The 17,685-nt window shown below is 36.4% G+C and overlaps 3 protein-coding genes across 6 annotated transcripts; 2 read left to right on the top strand and 1 right to left on the bottom strand.

Moving 5' to 3' along the window:
* LOC109711488 (cell division control protein 48) lies at nucleotides 780-8,967 on the bottom strand. Of its 4 annotated transcripts, XM_020234555.1 has the most exons (14): nucleotides 8,653-8,967; nucleotides 8,402-8,565; nucleotides 8,151-8,300; nucleotides 7,437-7,567; nucleotides 6,233-6,353; nucleotides 5,831-6,126; nucleotides 5,061-5,185; nucleotides 3,812-3,855; nucleotides 2,788-2,919; nucleotides 2,318-2,395; nucleotides 2,141-2,223; nucleotides 1,872-1,994; nucleotides 1,558-1,618; nucleotides 780-1,462 (listed from the first exon to the last, which is right to left on the bottom strand). In XM_020234555.1, the coding sequence occupies exons 1-14, from the start codon at nucleotides 8,783-8,785 to the stop codon at nucleotides 1,313-1,315; spliced, it is 1,791 nt and encodes a 596-aa protein (XP_020090144.1). In that variant the 5' UTR covers nucleotides 8,786-8,967; the 3' UTR covers nucleotides 780-1,312. The 4 variants fall into 4 exon arrangements, with proteins under 4 accessions (XP_020090144.1, XP_020090145.1, XP_020090147.1 ...); XM_020234556.1 differs by lacking the exon at nucleotides 8,653-8,967 and having other exon boundaries at nucleotides 8,151-8,296; nucleotides 8,402-8,536; XM_020234558.1 differs by lacking the exons at nucleotides 8,402-8,565; nucleotides 8,653-8,967 and having other exon boundaries at nucleotides 6,233-6,348; nucleotides 8,159-8,294.
* Nucleotides 9,170-12,610, top strand: LOC109711489 (plant UBX domain-containing protein 4-like). Its single transcript, XM_020234559.1, has 4 exons — nucleotides 9,170-9,483; nucleotides 10,796-11,084; nucleotides 11,458-11,553; nucleotides 12,005-12,610. The coding sequence occupies exons 1-4, from the start codon at nucleotides 9,338-9,340 to the stop codon at nucleotides 12,386-12,388; spliced, it is 915 nt and encodes a 304-aa protein (XP_020090148.1). The 5' UTR covers nucleotides 9,170-9,337; the 3' UTR covers nucleotides 12,389-12,610.
* Nucleotides 13,521-14,507, top strand: LOC109711924. The gene is made up of 2 exons (XM_020235297.1): nucleotides 13,521-13,708; nucleotides 13,954-14,507. Exons 1-2 carry the CDS (start codon nucleotides 13,628-13,630, stop codon nucleotides 14,188-14,190), a joined length of 318 nt encoding a protein of 105 aa, XP_020090886.1. The 5' UTR covers nucleotides 13,521-13,627; the 3' UTR covers nucleotides 14,191-14,507.

Genomic DNA, 17,685 nt, shown 5'->3' with positions numbered 1-17,685 from the left:
TTCCCTTTTTTATTATTTTTCTTTTGTTTTTTTCCCCAGATCACCGAGGGTAATAAATAGTTCTCTTAATTGCGATTTAATGTATGAAAAATACATCGAACAAAGGGAAATATATGCTTCATCCAGTAAACTGCTCTCGTAATGTCAACAACGATTTTTTTTTTTTTTAATAATTCTACCACGTGCCAACCCCGTGTTTACCTCCTGGGCGAATTATTTATATTTAAGTTCGTGAGTTAATTAGTCAAACATTTAATTAGTCAAACGGGATTCAATTTCTCCTTTTTTTTTTTTTCTGCGGTAGTGACGAGATGATTAGTGATAAATTGTTATTATTGGTTAATTGTGGAAATATTCCGCACGTTGTTTGAAACTGAAATAAAGCTTCGTTGTCGAAAGAGCAGTTCAACTCCCCAACGCGGAGTGGTCGGTTGGATTTGTTGCTTCTCACTGATCATCCAACCTATTCGAAATTTGTCGCCGACACCAATTTTCCTTTACTTATTTTCTTTATTTATTTTATAATCCTGTACATTATGAATAGTGACTAAGAAGTAGCTCAAAAGGGAACGCACGCCCGTCAAATGTATAGTCGGGAAACAGCACACCAATCGACTCCAATCTCATGATCACAGCAATTGCTTTGCACAAAAAACTACTAGTACACCAGCGGCCGAATCAGATAGGCAAAATGATGAAAATTTACTAAGCAAAAACAGCTCAAATTACTTTGTTTTAAAAAAATTATTGTTTCGTCCTCCTATCCAACAATCCAACAATAGCAGCGTAAGCAACGGACCAGTTCATTTCATGAAAAGCTCGCACATTATTGATAAAGATGCAAAATTGCGCACAATTGATGCACATTAAAAAAGCAACATGAGACATCTTCCCATCACATACACTCCGGGCGTCAATTTCCTCAGGGCACCCTCAACATCTTTCCATTCTACAAGTGGCATTATTGAGAAGATAATACACCAACTTTTATAGTTCATCATTTTCACTGCACCAACATGGACCTCTCACCCATTCACTGGTGGCATTCTTGGGAGAAGATAATTCACTGGTGGCATTCTTGGGAGAAGATAATACACCAAGTCGACCCTCCCGACCATGCCACTAGTCAAAACTGGTTAGAAATCAAATTCAGAGTCCCTAAAATCTTATTCGAACCAAAACAGGATACACCATTTTCTCCCCTAAACTGAATTTGCTAGGCCCTGCTTGTATGTTACTTGTTTTCTGGGTGGGCATATTTGGTTGTTCAAATAAGAAAATCAAAATAAGTTAGCAAAGGAAAAGGTTCTCCTCATGCAAGTGCTAAAGACTTGGACATTCTTCTTGTTCCGACGGTAATAGCCAGAGCCTTTCTACGTTCCTCGGCACATTTAATATATTCTTCTATAGGTGGAAGACTTGGTTCCCCCTTCACACTTCTTGGGGCTTGCCCTCTTATTAACTATCACAAGCATAACAAATAATAAAAAAAAAAGCATTTTGAGTCACATTTAGGAGCAGAAAATTATAAGAAAAGACTAGGGGATTTTACAATACCTTTGACGCCCAATGTCTTTCAGCTTGTTGGCACACATCTCTGATATCTCTTCCAGACATCCTATACACACAATACATCATCCATTAGTCTAAGTAGAATACAAGAAATTTGAGCAATACTTTCAGAAAAATTCTAAATAATTTTCTTTTTTAAATGATATGCTGAAATTTTTTATATTGAAGTCCACAAATCAATTAACAGAACACACAAAAAAACAAACAAACAGAGTCGTGAAACAAAATTCAACATTAAGAACTTGCTCTTCAGTTTCTTTCCAAAAAAAAAGAAAAGAAAAGAAAAAAAGAACACTTACTCTTCAGTTACTAACGCAAATTGAACTAATTCAGCTTTCTTTAAGTGCTTTGCATACTGGGCTGCTATTTCCTCTCGTGTTGGTTGATCAGGTAGGTCAAAAATAATCATAGAATCAAAGCGGCTGCAAAAGGAAATTTTTTATGCATAAACAAACAGTATGCGAAACCGTTACTGTTTAATTAAATAATAACCAGAAGTAAAAGATTACAAATCCAACAACAAGCAACCAACTCAATGCACCCAAATTTATATAAAAGAAAGGAAAACCTGATAAGAGCAGGATCGAGGTCCTCCTTTCTATTTGTTGCAGCTATAACCACAACTCGCTTTTCTTGCTCGAATCCATCTATCTTCATATTTTTTTTTAAAAAAAGAAGGAAAAAAGATATCAACTATTAACATCAGAAAATGTGGCCATAGAAGACAAGAAACATATATCCCTACCTGACGTAGTATTACTGACAAAATTCTTCTTGTAGCTTCATGCATTTCACTATCCCGTGAAACAGCAAATGAATCAACCTACAACGATAAATCACATAGGAATAAATACGAGGATATCTAAATCACCAAATGGACTCTTATACGAAATTTACTTGTAATTAAGTCTATGCATATTGCAAACTGAATCAGCCAAGGACAATTGGATTAGCAAGATTTCCTCGAGAGTCAGATACATTTCAACAGTTCAACTCAAAGATCATAGTACAAACAGATATAAAAGCTTAAACTTAATGCTCAGGATCCTTAGCATCCAATATAGGCCGTTAAAACAAGGAATAACAAATCCTGCCTAATCTTTTTCACAAACAAATTTAAGTGGCATCTTAGATATTCATTTTACATATATAGGAGTTTGGGCAAATTTTACATAGGAACCATAACTGCAACAGAAATATATTAAAGCTCAGTACCTCATCCAGGAAAATTATGGCTCCATCAGGAAGCTCATTTGCAAGAGAAAAAACAGAACTTAACAGGCGCTCACTTTCACCATAATATTTTGACATAATGACCTCCAGTGGAACATATAGAAGTGGAACTCCCTGACATAACAAAAGGCATGCATGTAGTTTAATAAATGAAAAAAGGTGGTATGTAGCAAGGATTTAAGTGCCGTGGAACGGGGTCGTGCCGGAAACTTCCCGGCACGGTACGGTACGGTGCGTGCCGAGCCGTGCTGATGCGTACCGGTCAAAAAAATTCTTGTGTGCCGACATATAATAGCATGAAATATTTATTTTCTTTAGCAACAAAATATTCTAACTATTTATTATGTCTTTTTATCACATCTTTTGAACTTTATTGAAGAAATTACTTACTAATTTAAATAATAGAGGGTTTTGAGCTGTGCTATCGGCACGAGGTCTGTATCGTGTCGGTATCTTGTTGGCACGGTGGATATGGTCCGTGCCGACGGGCACTTAAAACCTTGGTATGTAGCATATCACAGGCTGCTGCAGGACGAAAGTTAGCAGTCAATTATAAACCACTGAAACAGCCTTGATACTACATCCGGTATACTTTTTCATTATTTAGATCCAGCAAAAAGTGTTATTAAGATATCAATAACCATAAACCTTAAACAAAATATGATAACAAGAAGAATTTCCGCACAGAACAAAAACACCATGAGTAGTTTTAACATCCTTTTAGTAAGATGAACCAACTAATAAGCTGAAAAACAGAAAAATAAGTTTATATGTACAAAGCATTATTAGCATTTGCTGTAAGATATTATATCTGCTATACCTGGCATTAAACAAGAAGACCTGTATCCTAATATTTTATTCACACGTCAAATTTAAATAGTTCACCAAGAAACCACAAAAGATTAAAAGAAAACAAATAGCTTGTAAACTAACTATCAGTAGCTTCGTAACTCTAAGCAGACGATTAAATCTTATAAATTCTATTACATGTAAATAAAACCCATACCGCTTGCTTCGCGATAACTCGAGCAGAAGATGTCTTACCAGTCCCTGAGAACAAAAATTGACAATGAAAAAGTTCAATAAAAATATATTGATATAGCCCAAGTTTCGACTCACAGGGATAGTTACTGAATTCCAACCCTTTTATATCAATTCACATAAACTTTTGAAGAATATACTTGGCGTATATATATATATATATATATAGAGAGAGAGAGAGAGAGAGAGAGAGAGAGAGAGTTGAGCTAGAATACTATCGGTAGCAAACGAGCTCCGTTGCCACCCATTTGTTTTCGATGATGAAGCCTCCAAATCGACAATCGGCACCGTTAAACATGATCTATACCACTTGAAGTGTTTAGAAATCAAATTTCATGCATTTCCGATATTGTTCTCTTATCCATCGAGTGGACATAAGAATGAACGGCTGAAAATGAATATTTTTTAAAAAATAATGATAGGAGTCTTGTAATCAAGATCAAGAATATAGATCTTGTTTTAAATAGTTCAAAAAAAATTTAACAAAAGTTCAATTGATTTGGATATCTTTACGCCGTTAAACGAAAAAATGCCTCATATCGACCATTAAAATTATAAATTTTGAAACCCTTTGATCATTAGGCAAATGATGTCGAAAAGATTTGAAATTTAATTTCTAAACACTTCAAGTAGTATAGATCATGTTAAACAGTGCCGATCGTTGATTTGGAGGCTCTATCATCGAAAATAAATGGGTGGCAACGGAGCCCGTTTGCTATCGATAGTATTCTAGCTCAACTATATATATATATATATATATATATATAATCTAGTTACAAAATCAATAATGTTTGGAATAAAACGATTTCCAAAACAAGAGTATCCCCAAGAACAGAATAGGGGGAAAAAGGAAGCATTTTGGACATCTCTTCTTCTCTTTTGTGGTAACACTTACAACTGCAGATAGTAAAGGGGCTGTAGCCAATAATATACTACCAAACAAGAGCAATAAATGCATATAAACAACAAACGACCAAAGAACCTTTTAAAATGATAATGACTTCTTGAGATGATTGAAGCATCTAATAAGAAGTAAAATCTAAACCTACAAGTTCAACAAATTTCAAGTGGTTCAATTACATTCTTATGTTTCAGAGATAAAAATTGCATATATTGTCCTTAAAAAGATGAAAAGACTTACAGAAATGGAGAATCTAACATTCTAGCACTACTTCCACACAATTTGTGCAGTCAAGAATAATGCTGCCACTAACCTGGAGGACCTTCAAAAAGAACAGCTCGAGGCCGATTACTCTCAAATTTGCAACGTGTTCCACGTGCAATGTCATCATATACTTCAGGATTTTGCAATGCCAAAAGTATGGTGTCCTCTATTTCCCTATAAATAAAACCGTAGTCACTTTATAGAACATATAAACGGCATAAAAAAATATAATGGAATAAGATGGTCAACCCTTGTTACTAAGAACTTATAGACTATATTTCTGTTGAAATACACATAGAATTAACTACTTTGACGTACGCAATGCAGAGCTTCTGCCAAATTAACTGGGAAGGCAAAAAAAAATTCAAATTAACTAGGAACGGAATAAACCAATCGAAGCTTTTACAATTATGATCCTCCAAAAGCAGCATAGCTGCTTTCACAACATGTGCAAGTTTATCAAATTAGAGTCCTTGAACTTCACAGACCTGACAACACCCAAATTAATCATTTAAATGGAGATAACAGGTTCTATACATGATTTAATCCAAGGACCCACATCATGTATGTTGTCAATTATAACCATACATCTAAAATATGTGAAATCTCTCATACATAACCAGAAACAGCATTATAACCAAAAAAAAAGGACATAAAAAGAATTTCTTTTCAGTTTTGTCTATTCATCGCCTCTTCAGAGAGAATTATTACAGAACTACAAGAAGATATACGCAGCAAAACAATAATTGGCAGACTGCATACATGCATGCCAAATGTCATTTGGTGAACAACCAGAGACAATAATTAGCATGATCATACCGTTTCTGCTGATCGTAGCCAGCAATATTTTCCCAGAATATGGTACCGTCTGCAGGAATGCCAGAGGTTTCATCAAGTCCGTAAACTCTAACTCCCATGGCCTCTAATGCAGACACTGATTTTTCCACAGACGGCGTTCGCTTAGAACCATGGCTGTTTCCCTCTCTGAAAGAGTAACTCTTTGGGTTCTTTACTGAAGTTTCATTTGCATCCTTTTCACCAGCTAATCGTAGCGCACTAACCAATGCATCAAGCTCTTTCAAACTCAAACTACCACGCTTTATGAATTCAATCTCCTGAATAGAAGTATATTAATCACAAAATCCAGAATAAACATATTCAGAATGTACAGTACTACAGAGGTACGGAGTAATATATTGATGGCTTTGAAAGCACACTAACAGAATATTCTGGACCAACGAGTGACTCAAATATCAAAACGCAAAAGTTGTCCTCTAGTTTTCCTCCCTCAACTTCTTTCATCCTTTCAGGTGGATTCAGAGTTAGCTGTCGTGCAACTGCACTGAAATAAATATACTATATTATTTGAGATAGTCATCATAAATTAACAAACACATTGTTCTTCACTGAAGGAAACAGATCAGAAAAGATAAACTTCGAAATAATCAACAAGTTCAATGAAAAATGCAATCTGAAATTTTTGGAACTTCTTGATAATCTTGGACTGGTTGCATCAGTGTTTGAAAAGGCGTGAGACGCAAAAAGGCGCAAAGGCTTTCTAGAGCCTAGGCGCGAGGTGCACTGCAAGGCGCGCGTCTCAAGAAGGTGAGCCGCACATCTAATAAAAATTAAACACTTAACAAGTCTAGTTTAAATGGATACGTTAAGAAATTTCAAAATAACCACACAAAAATAAACTAACCATAAAAAAGTACATAAATCACATCTAAATATTCTCAAACTAAAAAGAAAATAATTATATTTCAACTTTCAACTTAAAAGTGCTTGTTGTTGCTTCTTGTCACTGTTGCTTGTTGCCATTGGGGGTGGAAGAGAGAACGACCAAGAGAAAAGGCGAAGAAAGCGTTCAAACTAGGAATTCTAATTTCAATTCCTTAACATTTTAGAATATATTGAAAAAATGCAAGACCCGAAAATCCAAACCCTAGTACCATTAAACGTAAATATCACGAGGCGCACCTGAAGCACGCACCTCGCTCCCTGAGGCGCTGAGGCGCATGCCTGACTTTTCAAACACTAGTTGCATTACATACAATCATATCAAACCAGAGTAGCAACTTTTTTAGTTATTCACAATGCAGCATGGTATCTTTCTTTTGTAGTATCTAAGCTTAGAGCAATTGATGATATCAGTAAGAGCAAACATGATTAGGGTGTTGAATTTTTAGTCTTACAGCATCTAAGACGGCAAGCAGACATATCACATTAAATTGAGACAACTAACTAACTTTAGTTCAAGGATAAAATTGTTTATTTAAACTTAAAAGGACAAAACTGAAACTGAATATGAACTTCAAGGACTACATGAATCGTTGCAACCAGGATCTAAGAACAAAATTGAAATCTGGGTCACACTTCAGGAACTAAATTTGTTATTAATCTTTAAATATTGCTACCCACAAACCTGTCCCAGGCACGCAATAACATTTCTGAGCCATCGCCATGCTGCGCAGCTTTAAGCCCAAGATGTGTGATGAGATCCACAATAATATGTGACACCTTGCTCGATGAAGTAATGTTGAACTTCACAACAACCTATCAATTTATGGAACCATTTAGCAAACAGTACTGACTTTTATATTTGAGACCAAAATATTAAATAAAAACAAGAGTCAGCACAAAACTTTTGCAAATAAAAAAAAAAACGTTGACACCTCGCAAGCAATCAACAATTCATAACAATACACGCTAATTATTCATAATCACGTAAACTTGACTATTATCTTCCGGAACATAGCAAATACACACATAAACAATACTGCTGAAGATATTCATAACCAATAACATGGAATTGAAATAAAAGCAAAAAAACTCAAAAGCATCACACGTTTAATAACATGCCAAAAAAGTTACAAGACGAATTGGATCATTCATTTCTTTACATAAGTGCTCAATTTTTTAAAAAATTTCTAATTCAATAATTCTCCTTTTCATCTTTCCGTCTAGGCCTAGCTAACAATTTTTACAAGGTTTATCAATCCACAGCTCTTCAGAGAGGAAACAGAAATGACATAGCAAAGCCAGAGGGATTATCTTCTTTATCAGTTCACAACAATTCAATCCTAATAATCAAGAACAAAGTATCAAATCTGACACAATGTAAAACCATAAAATAAACCTTCTGACCCTTGACGGCGACAGAGAATGGCGGATATGAGCCGCGTTGCATCCCTCTGCTTCTGAGTAAATCTTCTATCTTCTTCCTCTCTTGAGTGACCAAATCCTCGCCACTCACAGGGGGCGGTGCACTATGAGGCGTGTAACCTTCCTACACACGACATACACCCCCAGTAAAACTCTAATTACAACGTGAACGCCTACAAGAAAACGTGTACATTAACCGAAGGAAGAAGATATTAGAAACCAGACCTCATCAGCGTCGGCATAAGCCAGTTGCACCGATCCAAACCCAACGGCTCCCATCAAGAAAACGGCCGGTAGAAAAGAAAAACGCGAGAAGCTTGATTTGGTCGTCGAGTACGAATCCGTTCTCGGAATCGTGCGTGGACGGGGTTGGTGATCAAACAGTGTCCCTGCGTAGCATTGAACAAAGAGGGAGTGATGAAGGAGGAGGAGGAGGAGGCATAGAGAAAACCCTAGAAAAGAGAAGTGAATCGTACGAGGAGGGGGGAGGGGTCGTTGCGAGGGTACGGGGTAGGGGGGAGGCGACAAGTGGGGAGTTGCTGCGGCGGCGAATCGCCATGGGAGGATGGCCCTTGCGAGGCGCGAGATCCTTGCAAGCTTCGTGATCATGGCGGCGCTGCTCTTCTTCTTCTTCTTCTTCTTCTTCTTGGTGTTGAGGAGAGGGAAGAGAGTGATAAAAATGGAGTGAGAGGGTTTTATTCTTCGCGAAATGATGCGCTTTCGCTTCTCCCGTCCTCCCGCGCCGCTCCGCGGTGGACCCTCGCGCAAGAAATGTTCGTTCGGAGCGGGCACCGCCTTATGGGAACGGGTCACGTGTGATTCACGTGACACGTTTAAACAGGTGAATGTTGGGTTTAGGGACTAAATTGTACACTCTCTCATCATCTGACGGTTAAATCACCAACAAGTGCGTGAATATGCTCCCGATACACCAAAGTCGGTGACGACTATCAAATCCCTGCCGACTTCTTGCAATTACTTCGGTAATCAAGCTCGATGTATAAACTCAATAAACCTGGTGTACGACGATCCTCGCCAACGCATCCAAGCGAAGAAACGAATCTTCGACTCTTTCCTCTCGCCCTCGCTCTCGCCTCTTCCATTTTCCTCTTCTCCAAGCTCCTCGATCATCTCTCTCTCTCTCTCTCTCTCTCTGCATAGATGAGTTCGAAGGATAAGAAGGTGGCGAAACCCTCGGGGAGTCGCCCCACCATTCGCACCCTCGCCGATCTCAACCGCCGGCCCCCTTCCTCCGACGATAGCGACTCCGATGGCCCCCAGGAGTACTACACCGGAGGCGAGAAAAGGTTGCCCCCAGTCCCCAATTCTCATCTCCTTCTCCTTTCCCCTTATCCTTTTTCTTTTTGTTGTTGTTGCTAACCCTAGATCGGTGATTGCTTGAGAAATTGGTGGAAGATCATCTCCTTTGTTGTCAAATGTTGTTAGGATGGTCTATACTTGTTTAATTTAAGATAGATTTAGGCCTAATTGGAATTTTGTTATCGTACCTTTAAATTTCTCTTGCTGCTTTTGTTTTTCTTCCCTGTTGTTTCTCAGAAATATTGGGAATTGATTAGGGGTGGGCTGTTGCTAGAGCGCATCAGCGGCTGAAACGTTCCATGCTCGCAATATGACGATTTAATTAATGCTTTTGGTACTTGCTACCTTTTATCAAATGATCATTTTGTAGAAGCTTGATGATCCACGGATATGCAAGATCAGTTTTTAGTGACTATGCAATTAGGTTTTGAATGCTTGGGACTCAGAGTAGAATTGATTGAGTAAAAAAAGAAGAAGAAAAATAATAGGTATGAATAAAATGAGGAAAAAGAAAGTGAAAATGAACAAGTTAGTAAATGAAGGGACTGGAGGACAAAGAAGATTTCCATAGGAGAATAAGTAGTCGGAGTTGGAATAAGAAATCTCTTAGGAGAAAGAATGGTAAAATAGAATCATATAGGTTCATTTGATCTCATCACATTAATCTCAAATACTTGATTGGTAACTTTGTTTAGCCCTAGCCTGAAGGTAGATCTGAATTCTGAAGGTCCTACTCGTTATTTTTCACAAATTTCATGATATTGATCAAAATACGGGTTAAATTTAAGGAATTATTCTGGAAATTATCTTAATTGCACAAGGTATATTGATGCAAATATGTAAAGGAAGTTCATAGTGTGAAATTGTACCAATATTTTCACCTAATGTGGAGATTTTTTGGAACTTGAAGTGATTTAGCTCCAGTTTTGGGTAAGAGATCTGCACAGTTCATCAGATTTAATCACTCAAAGGTACGGTTAGAGCAAAAGAGCTTGAAAGAAATCATAAGCCATCTAGTTTTAGGAAAAGGCGGCCCTTGACATGTGTTGTCAGCACAGGGAGTGTACTATCTCTATACGCTGTCAGCATGGTAGGTGCACTGAACTATCCCATGCCAGCTGGCACTGTTGGCATGTCAGTTGTTGGGCAATCAAAGATAATTCATTATATTAGTGCTGATAACTCACTGGTTAGTATGCATCCACCAGTATGGTTTTGCATGCCTCATGCAAACAATAATGCTTCAAAAGTCAAAAACAGTGTTTAGTCTAATACTTTTCTTTTCTCCTTCTTTTACAGTGGAATGCTTGTCCAAGATCCCTCTAAAGGAAATAATGATGTTGACGCTATTTTCGAGCAAGCTAGACAGATGGGAGCCATGCAGGGACCTTTTGAACAACAACAACCATCCTCAAGCTCAAGAAGTTTCGCTGGGACTGGTAGGTTGCTTTCAGGTGAGACAGTTCCAACTGCATCCCAACAGCCTGAGAACATGGTCCACAACATATATTTCTGGAGAAATGGATTCACTGTAAATGACGGTCCATTGAGGAGGTTTGATGATCCCGAAAATGCATCCTTCTTGGAGGTGATATTCCTGCCGAATCCTGGTTGTACAATTCACCTCTGTTTAAATATTGTTTGCAGTACAAGATTTATGGGCGTCATTGGAGTAGCCTTTATTCGCTGCATCTTTCTTATTTCTTTCGAGTATTGCCAGTCCAGGACAGGTTTAATTAATAATTATACATTCCCTTGGAAATTCGACTTATCACATTTCCGAATTCCTTCCTTGGATTGATAGCACCTATATTTTCATGGCTTTGTTTGATAGTTCAGTAAATTTTCTAGGTGAAAAATAGCTTGTATTCTAGTACTGTTTTGTTAAAATTGATCTTTAAAGATATGTAATTACACTTCCTGATATATTATAATGTATTAACTGCTGCTTCCTGTGATAGAGCATCCGTAGATCTGAGTGCCCCAAGGAGCTGGAACCAGCTGATAGGAGGTCGATGGTTCATGTTAACCTCATAAGGAGGGATGAAGATTGCCCGGTGGGTTTATTATCTTTAGTTCATAACATACAGACGCTATTCGAACAATTGAACTGCAGCGTCTTTTGAAATGGATACCTGAACTTTAGAATTTTTACTTTCAGTGTAGAGACTTTCTGTTTTTCCGATTTCTATATCTCTTTGTCAGAGCTTTAATTTCAACCTTTTTGATGGACCTACAGAATATTCTGTTACTCGACAGAGTATTCTATATCCTTTTGCGCAGAAATTGTAAAGAAAGGCATTGTTTAAAAGAAAGGAAATAGAAAGATAAGTTAGGTACTAAATCAAACCTTCTAAAGTTCGCAATCTCATTTCAAAATCCGTTGTAGCTCAGGTTGTAGTGCTTATACATATTTACCTAAAACTTTATATAATATCCTATGCTCGCAATCTACCTTTTGCTTAAAAACCCATAAAATTAGTTTACTAATGGATGTTATCTTTGTAGGAACCGGTAAAGCGTCAGGTAGCATTCCAGGGCGTGGGGAGAACCCTAGGTGGTGGATCTTCATCTGATCCTCCTGTCTCGGAACCTCCGCCTGCTGCTGCAGCCCCCACTACTGCTCCCCCATCAGGCGGCCTTTCGGTCGATGAATCCTTGCCTTCTACCACAATTCAGCTGAGGCTGGCAGACGGCACCCGCATGGTCGCTCGCTTCAACACTCACCACACGGTGGGCGACATCCGCGCTTTCATTGATGCTTCGAGGCCCGGAGCGGCAAGAACGTACCGCCTGCAGACCGTTGATTTCCCACCGAAGCAGCTGACCGACGTGACGGCGACCATCGAACAAGCCGGTCTCGCCAATTCTGTCATAATTCAGAAGTCATAGGCCTTACTATCAGCAGGCACGCCTGCGTGGGGCTGTGTCGAACATTACTCGTGAAACATTGTCATTTCAATTATGAATTTCACTAAATAATACTGGAGACTTGTATTATCCCTTACAAATGTTGGCTTTACCTTGTTGCCATCAATTATTAGTACGTTCCGTTGTTATGCCTCCCTTGTGCTCTTAAATCATGAAAAAAAAATGTTGGATTTTTCCCCTTCAGAATCTGATTCAATGCAGAAGTGTTTCGGGGCTTTCCTGAAACAAGTCTTTTATTGTTGCAAGAAGTTGAATCCTACAAATGTATGCTCTTTGTTTTTCTATTTTAACTTGGGCTTTTTTGGCAATTGGACCCCTGAAAAAAATTATTTTTAAAAATAATCTCAGCAAATTTATATTTGAAAAAATGGTTCTGCCCCTGCGACACAAGCGTCACGTCAGCACCACGCGGGCGGGGCTGGAGGTGTCTAGACACGGTGAATGGTTATTGTACGTATTTTTTGCAATATAAATATTGAAAAGAGGAATAGGAAGTAGGGATGTCAATGGGTATGGATATCCGAAATATTATTCGAACTCAAACTCTTTTGAAAAAGGAAAAAAAAGGAATACAAATATAAAACACAGTAAATCATTCACCGTGTTTAAATACGATGAATAGTTTAGCGTGTTCAACTTAACACACTGGCTCCAGTCCTGCCTGCGTGGCACTGACGTGGCGCCTATGTGGCAGACCCAAAGCTATTTTTGTAAATTAAATTTTGATAAAACTATTTTTAAAATAAAAATTTGCCGGGGGCTAAATACAAAAAAAAGCCCTTTTAACGTTCTTGCTTTTGATCCTGTTATTTTGAGAGTAGTAGGCGATAGGGGTATATATATATATGTATGAGTAATAAAGAGTGATTAGCGACTTAAAACCCCTCATTTAAATGGGTGGCGAAATGATTGGATGGTCCAAGGCTGACGTGGTGACAATAATTCACGCAACTCTCTTCCGCATGAAACGGAGGCCCCTTTCGTTTTCGCTCGCATGCCGGGTGGCTACGTGCCCCCACCAACCTACTGCCACGTTAATTTCTGAGAAACTTCTCTCCCTTCCCACGTGTATACAAATAACAAATTTAACTCTCTATCTCTATCTCTGTTTCTCTTTTTATACTATTCTCGTAGCAAGAACACAGAGAGGAACACAGAGAGGTTATAGTGGTAAAGGTGATCAATCTTGGAACTCGAAAGATGGCGAGCCTCGTTGTTCGTGGGCTTCGCTGCTCGTCCAGATCGACGAACTCACTACTCGTGGCAGATCTTAGGCTAAGGGTACGCTGATCCCATTTATATTGTTTGGAATCTTAAATAGAACTTAAGATCATCGAAAGTGTGTTTTTTGTTTTCATTTATGGAAAGGATTTAATTAAAGTTTTATACTGTATAAATGTTCTTTACTAAATACTAAACAGAGCTTTAATTATAAAATAAATAAATTCCTTTGTTTGTTTGTTTTGGTTTTATTTTTTTAATTTTCAGTTCCACTTTGCTTAACCTGGTCTCATTTCTTACGACAGTACTCGACTGAGCACAAGGAGGACAGTCGTGTGGGAGAAGTTGCGCATAAAGCGCGGTCGACCGCGGAGGAGTTCCTCCGGCAGGCGAAGGAGAAGAAGGACGAGATGAGCGAGAGCGCGAAGGAGGCGTGGGAGGACACGAAGGAGGCCGTCGCCGGCGAGACGACGGAGGAAAAGGAGGAGTACAAGCACAAGGTGGAGAAAGGCGATTACCACAACATAGGTCGACGCGACTAATCCATGTTCTCTTTTGTCGTAAAAGATCTAGAAATGCTACCCGTACACCGAAAAAGTTAAAGAGGCGTAAATCGTACTTCAAATCAATTCTGAGTTCAGGCAACTTTTTTTTATTTTTCAGCATTAAAAAGCATAAGAATCTGATAATACTAGTGCGAAAAACTACTCTTTATTGTAGATCTCGTAAGATATGTATCGAATTTTGGATGTACAACTAGCATCGCTCATCCTGTATCCTGTAGTGTAACATGTAACTTTTGTGTTCTATCATGCTGCGTTTGGTTCGAGTATAAATAAGAATTTTTTTATTTTAGAAATAGATACAAACTCAGATGCAAATCGAAACTAGCTATAGGTGTTTCCAAAATAGAATAACTGTTGTAAATCTCTAAAATAGAAGCTTTTTTATATATTTTTGATGTAATGCTGTGGTGAACTGTGTGATATCAACGATTTGTTCGAGATAAATCAACAATATAAGAGTAATATTTTAGGAGGTCGCAGTTTTTTTCTTAAGCAAGCAAGTGGTTAATTGTGGTAGTGGACATTTGATGCGTTTTTATTTACTTCTCTGCTTATGGTTATGGTTTTCCTTGCATTACTAATTACGGGCACGTATATTTTCAAGAGGGATTTTTGCAAACACTATGAACCTATTATAAACCAATTCTAAATTTAAATTTGGATCCCTGAGTTTAAAATCTGACCGTAACAGGCTTGGAGCTCCATTCAAATCAAAATTTAATACGATAACATATTTTATTAATAAAATAATTTATCTTAATCTAAAAACAAATTTGAAAGTGTAATAAAATAATTTATCTTAATCTAAAAACAAATTTGAAAGTGTAATATAGTATATATTCAATTTAGACATTTGATCACTTTAATGTTATAAAATTTACACCGTGCAGCAAAGCAAATGGATAAAATTTAAAATTTGAAAAATATTTTTGTATTTTATGATTGCACATTGTGAAACAACCGTTGTACTCTAAAAGTTTAAGCTGTTAGATAACGGTGTTTAAATATTTTTATATTTAACACTCTCCCTCACGTCTAGGCTCGAAATTTTTTAATCGGCCCATAACGTGGGCTTGAATTAAATGGGAGGAAATTAATATGTTAGGAGTCTGGCGTGACTCGAATTCAAGACCTCCTGCTCTGATACCATATGAAATAACTGTTGTATTCTAAAAGCTTAAGCTGTTAGAGAACGGTGTTTAAATATTTTTATATTTAACACATATTGCTTAATTTCTATGGTTGTGGATTAAACGGTCACAATACTTGAAGAAGCAATTCTATCCATCCGAACACGGGTATAAATTTTACATTTTATTTATTATTAAAATTTTAAATCAGGGAGTGTAAGATTTATATTTTATTTAATATAATATTACATCTAGCATGTTTTTCTAGTATGGAAGGAACCAAATGGTGCATTAATTAAAAAATGAACTGCTTTAAACCTGGGTTCTGACACCGAAGCTATACGTGACAAATGGCTCGCTCAGCGCTTAAGTGCACCAGACACCTTTGTTATTTTATTACACACTTGCATATAATATGTGGTGTGTCACTTTCTCCGGAGAGTGAATCAATGAGATTCTAGTTTATGTATATCTATCACTTCATTATTACTTTTTGTTTTGGAATGTGTGAGATTTTTTTTTTCTGTTTATACATATAAATTAGGATAATTTTGTGTGCATATTTCATTTGAAAAGTGTATATATCTATGGCAAAAAAGAAATAGCACTTTTGACTTAGAAACCATGCACACTCTTATATATGATAATGCCAATCATAGAGGATTCATCTCAAACCTCTAACCAGAAACAGCATATATAATAATTTTATATTAAAATAAGAATTAATATAAAAATTTTGATTTAATATGATTGTTTTAAGAGATAATAATTGAAAGGATTTTCTTCTTATATTTACAGAAAGGAGAATATGATTGTAAAACCGAAAAAAGAAAAAAAGAAAAAGGAACACACACATCAATTGCAATGCCCATGACTATACACGTCATTTTCCAGTACAAGTTCAGTTCAAGTTGGTTCGTTATTGCTGATCGATTTTGTCCATAACAATTGGAAAAAAAAAAATCATCTTTTTCTCTTTTCAATATCTTTTCAACAGAATTTCTGAAAAATAAATATCTTTTCAACAGAAATAAAAGAAAGATTTTATACAATGTTAGTTATGCAAACAATCCCGTATTCAAATAATCTAAACTATGATAAAAAAAGAAAAAACTTCAAAAAATCCCCAGTGATTTCGCACTTTTTTATTTTAGTTTCATATTGTTTAAAGTGTATCAAGTTAGTACCATGTGGTTTCGCACTTTTTCACTTAAGTACCTTGTGGTTTAAAGTGTATCAAGTTAGTATCTGTGGTTTTATTTTTGTATCAAGTTCGTACCCTGTAGTTTTATTTTTATATCAAGTTAGTATTCTGTAGTTTTATTTTTTTCTTAATGAAATATTAAACCACAGGGTACTAAAGTGAGAAAGTGTGAAATCACGGGTACTAACTTGATACACTTTAAAACACATGGTACTAAAGTGAGAAAGTGCGAAACCACAGAATACTAACTTGATACACTTTAAACTATAGGATACTAAAGTGAGAAAGAGTGAAAACACAAGGGGGGTATTTGAAGTTTTTCCTAAAAAAAAACCCATCACATTACATCTCTCAGCTAGTTTTGCATGTATTTTGATTGTTTAATTTCAACCTATATAGTATTTCTTTATAATTATTAACTTTTTATTAACTTATAACAACTAAGTTAATTGAGGGGAGTTGGAGGGGGAGGATTGCAAAAAGAACTAATTTATTTTTGAAAATAGAAAGAAGAAAAAGTAGATCAGCATGGATGCAGTCGTAAATAAAAACAAAGAACAAAAAGAACAAAAAAAAAAAGAAAGTAGCAAGAAAACTCAAGTGAAATCCGCGTTGGCAAGCAACAAAATTTTACAACTAAAAAGAGTATGGTTGAGGTTGTAATCTTATCTCCTTCCGTTTTCTTTCCCAACTGAGTAATTAATCCAACTCGATTTGCACTGCAATTTTACTCTCACTCTCTCTCTCGTCACCACATTATGTTCCACTTTAATCCCAATAACTTCTCAAAAAAAAATTTTAAACAAAGTAATATTGATGTAGCCCTTTTTCTGGGTCGCATCAGATTTATTTATTATTATTTTCTTTTAGAGATAGATAACATGCAATTCCTTTTGATTATTTTTTAAAAAAAATAAATTTAGCTCAAAATGTGAATTAACTAGAATTTGAATTTGGGACTTGGAGAGTACCAACTGTCAAGTCCTTTGTCACATCAGATTTATTAAATAAGATTAAATTCAGTCTATGAATAAATATTATATTTAATAAATTTTTTGTAATATTAAAATAAAGGCTAAATTACAGACATTTTTTTTTATGAATATCTTTTTTTTTACTTTTCTTCTTTAACTTTTA

The sequence above is a fragment of the Ananas comosus genome, linkage group 6, assembly GCF_001540865.1.
Source record: "Ananas comosus cultivar F153 linkage group 6, ASM154086v1, whole genome shotgun sequence".
NCBI classification, from domain to species: domain Eukaryota; kingdom Viridiplantae; phylum Streptophyta; class Magnoliopsida; order Poales; family Bromeliaceae; genus Ananas; species Ananas comosus.
Note: the sequence above shows the minus strand (reverse complement) of the source record. Positions and strands in the feature narration are given on the sequence as shown.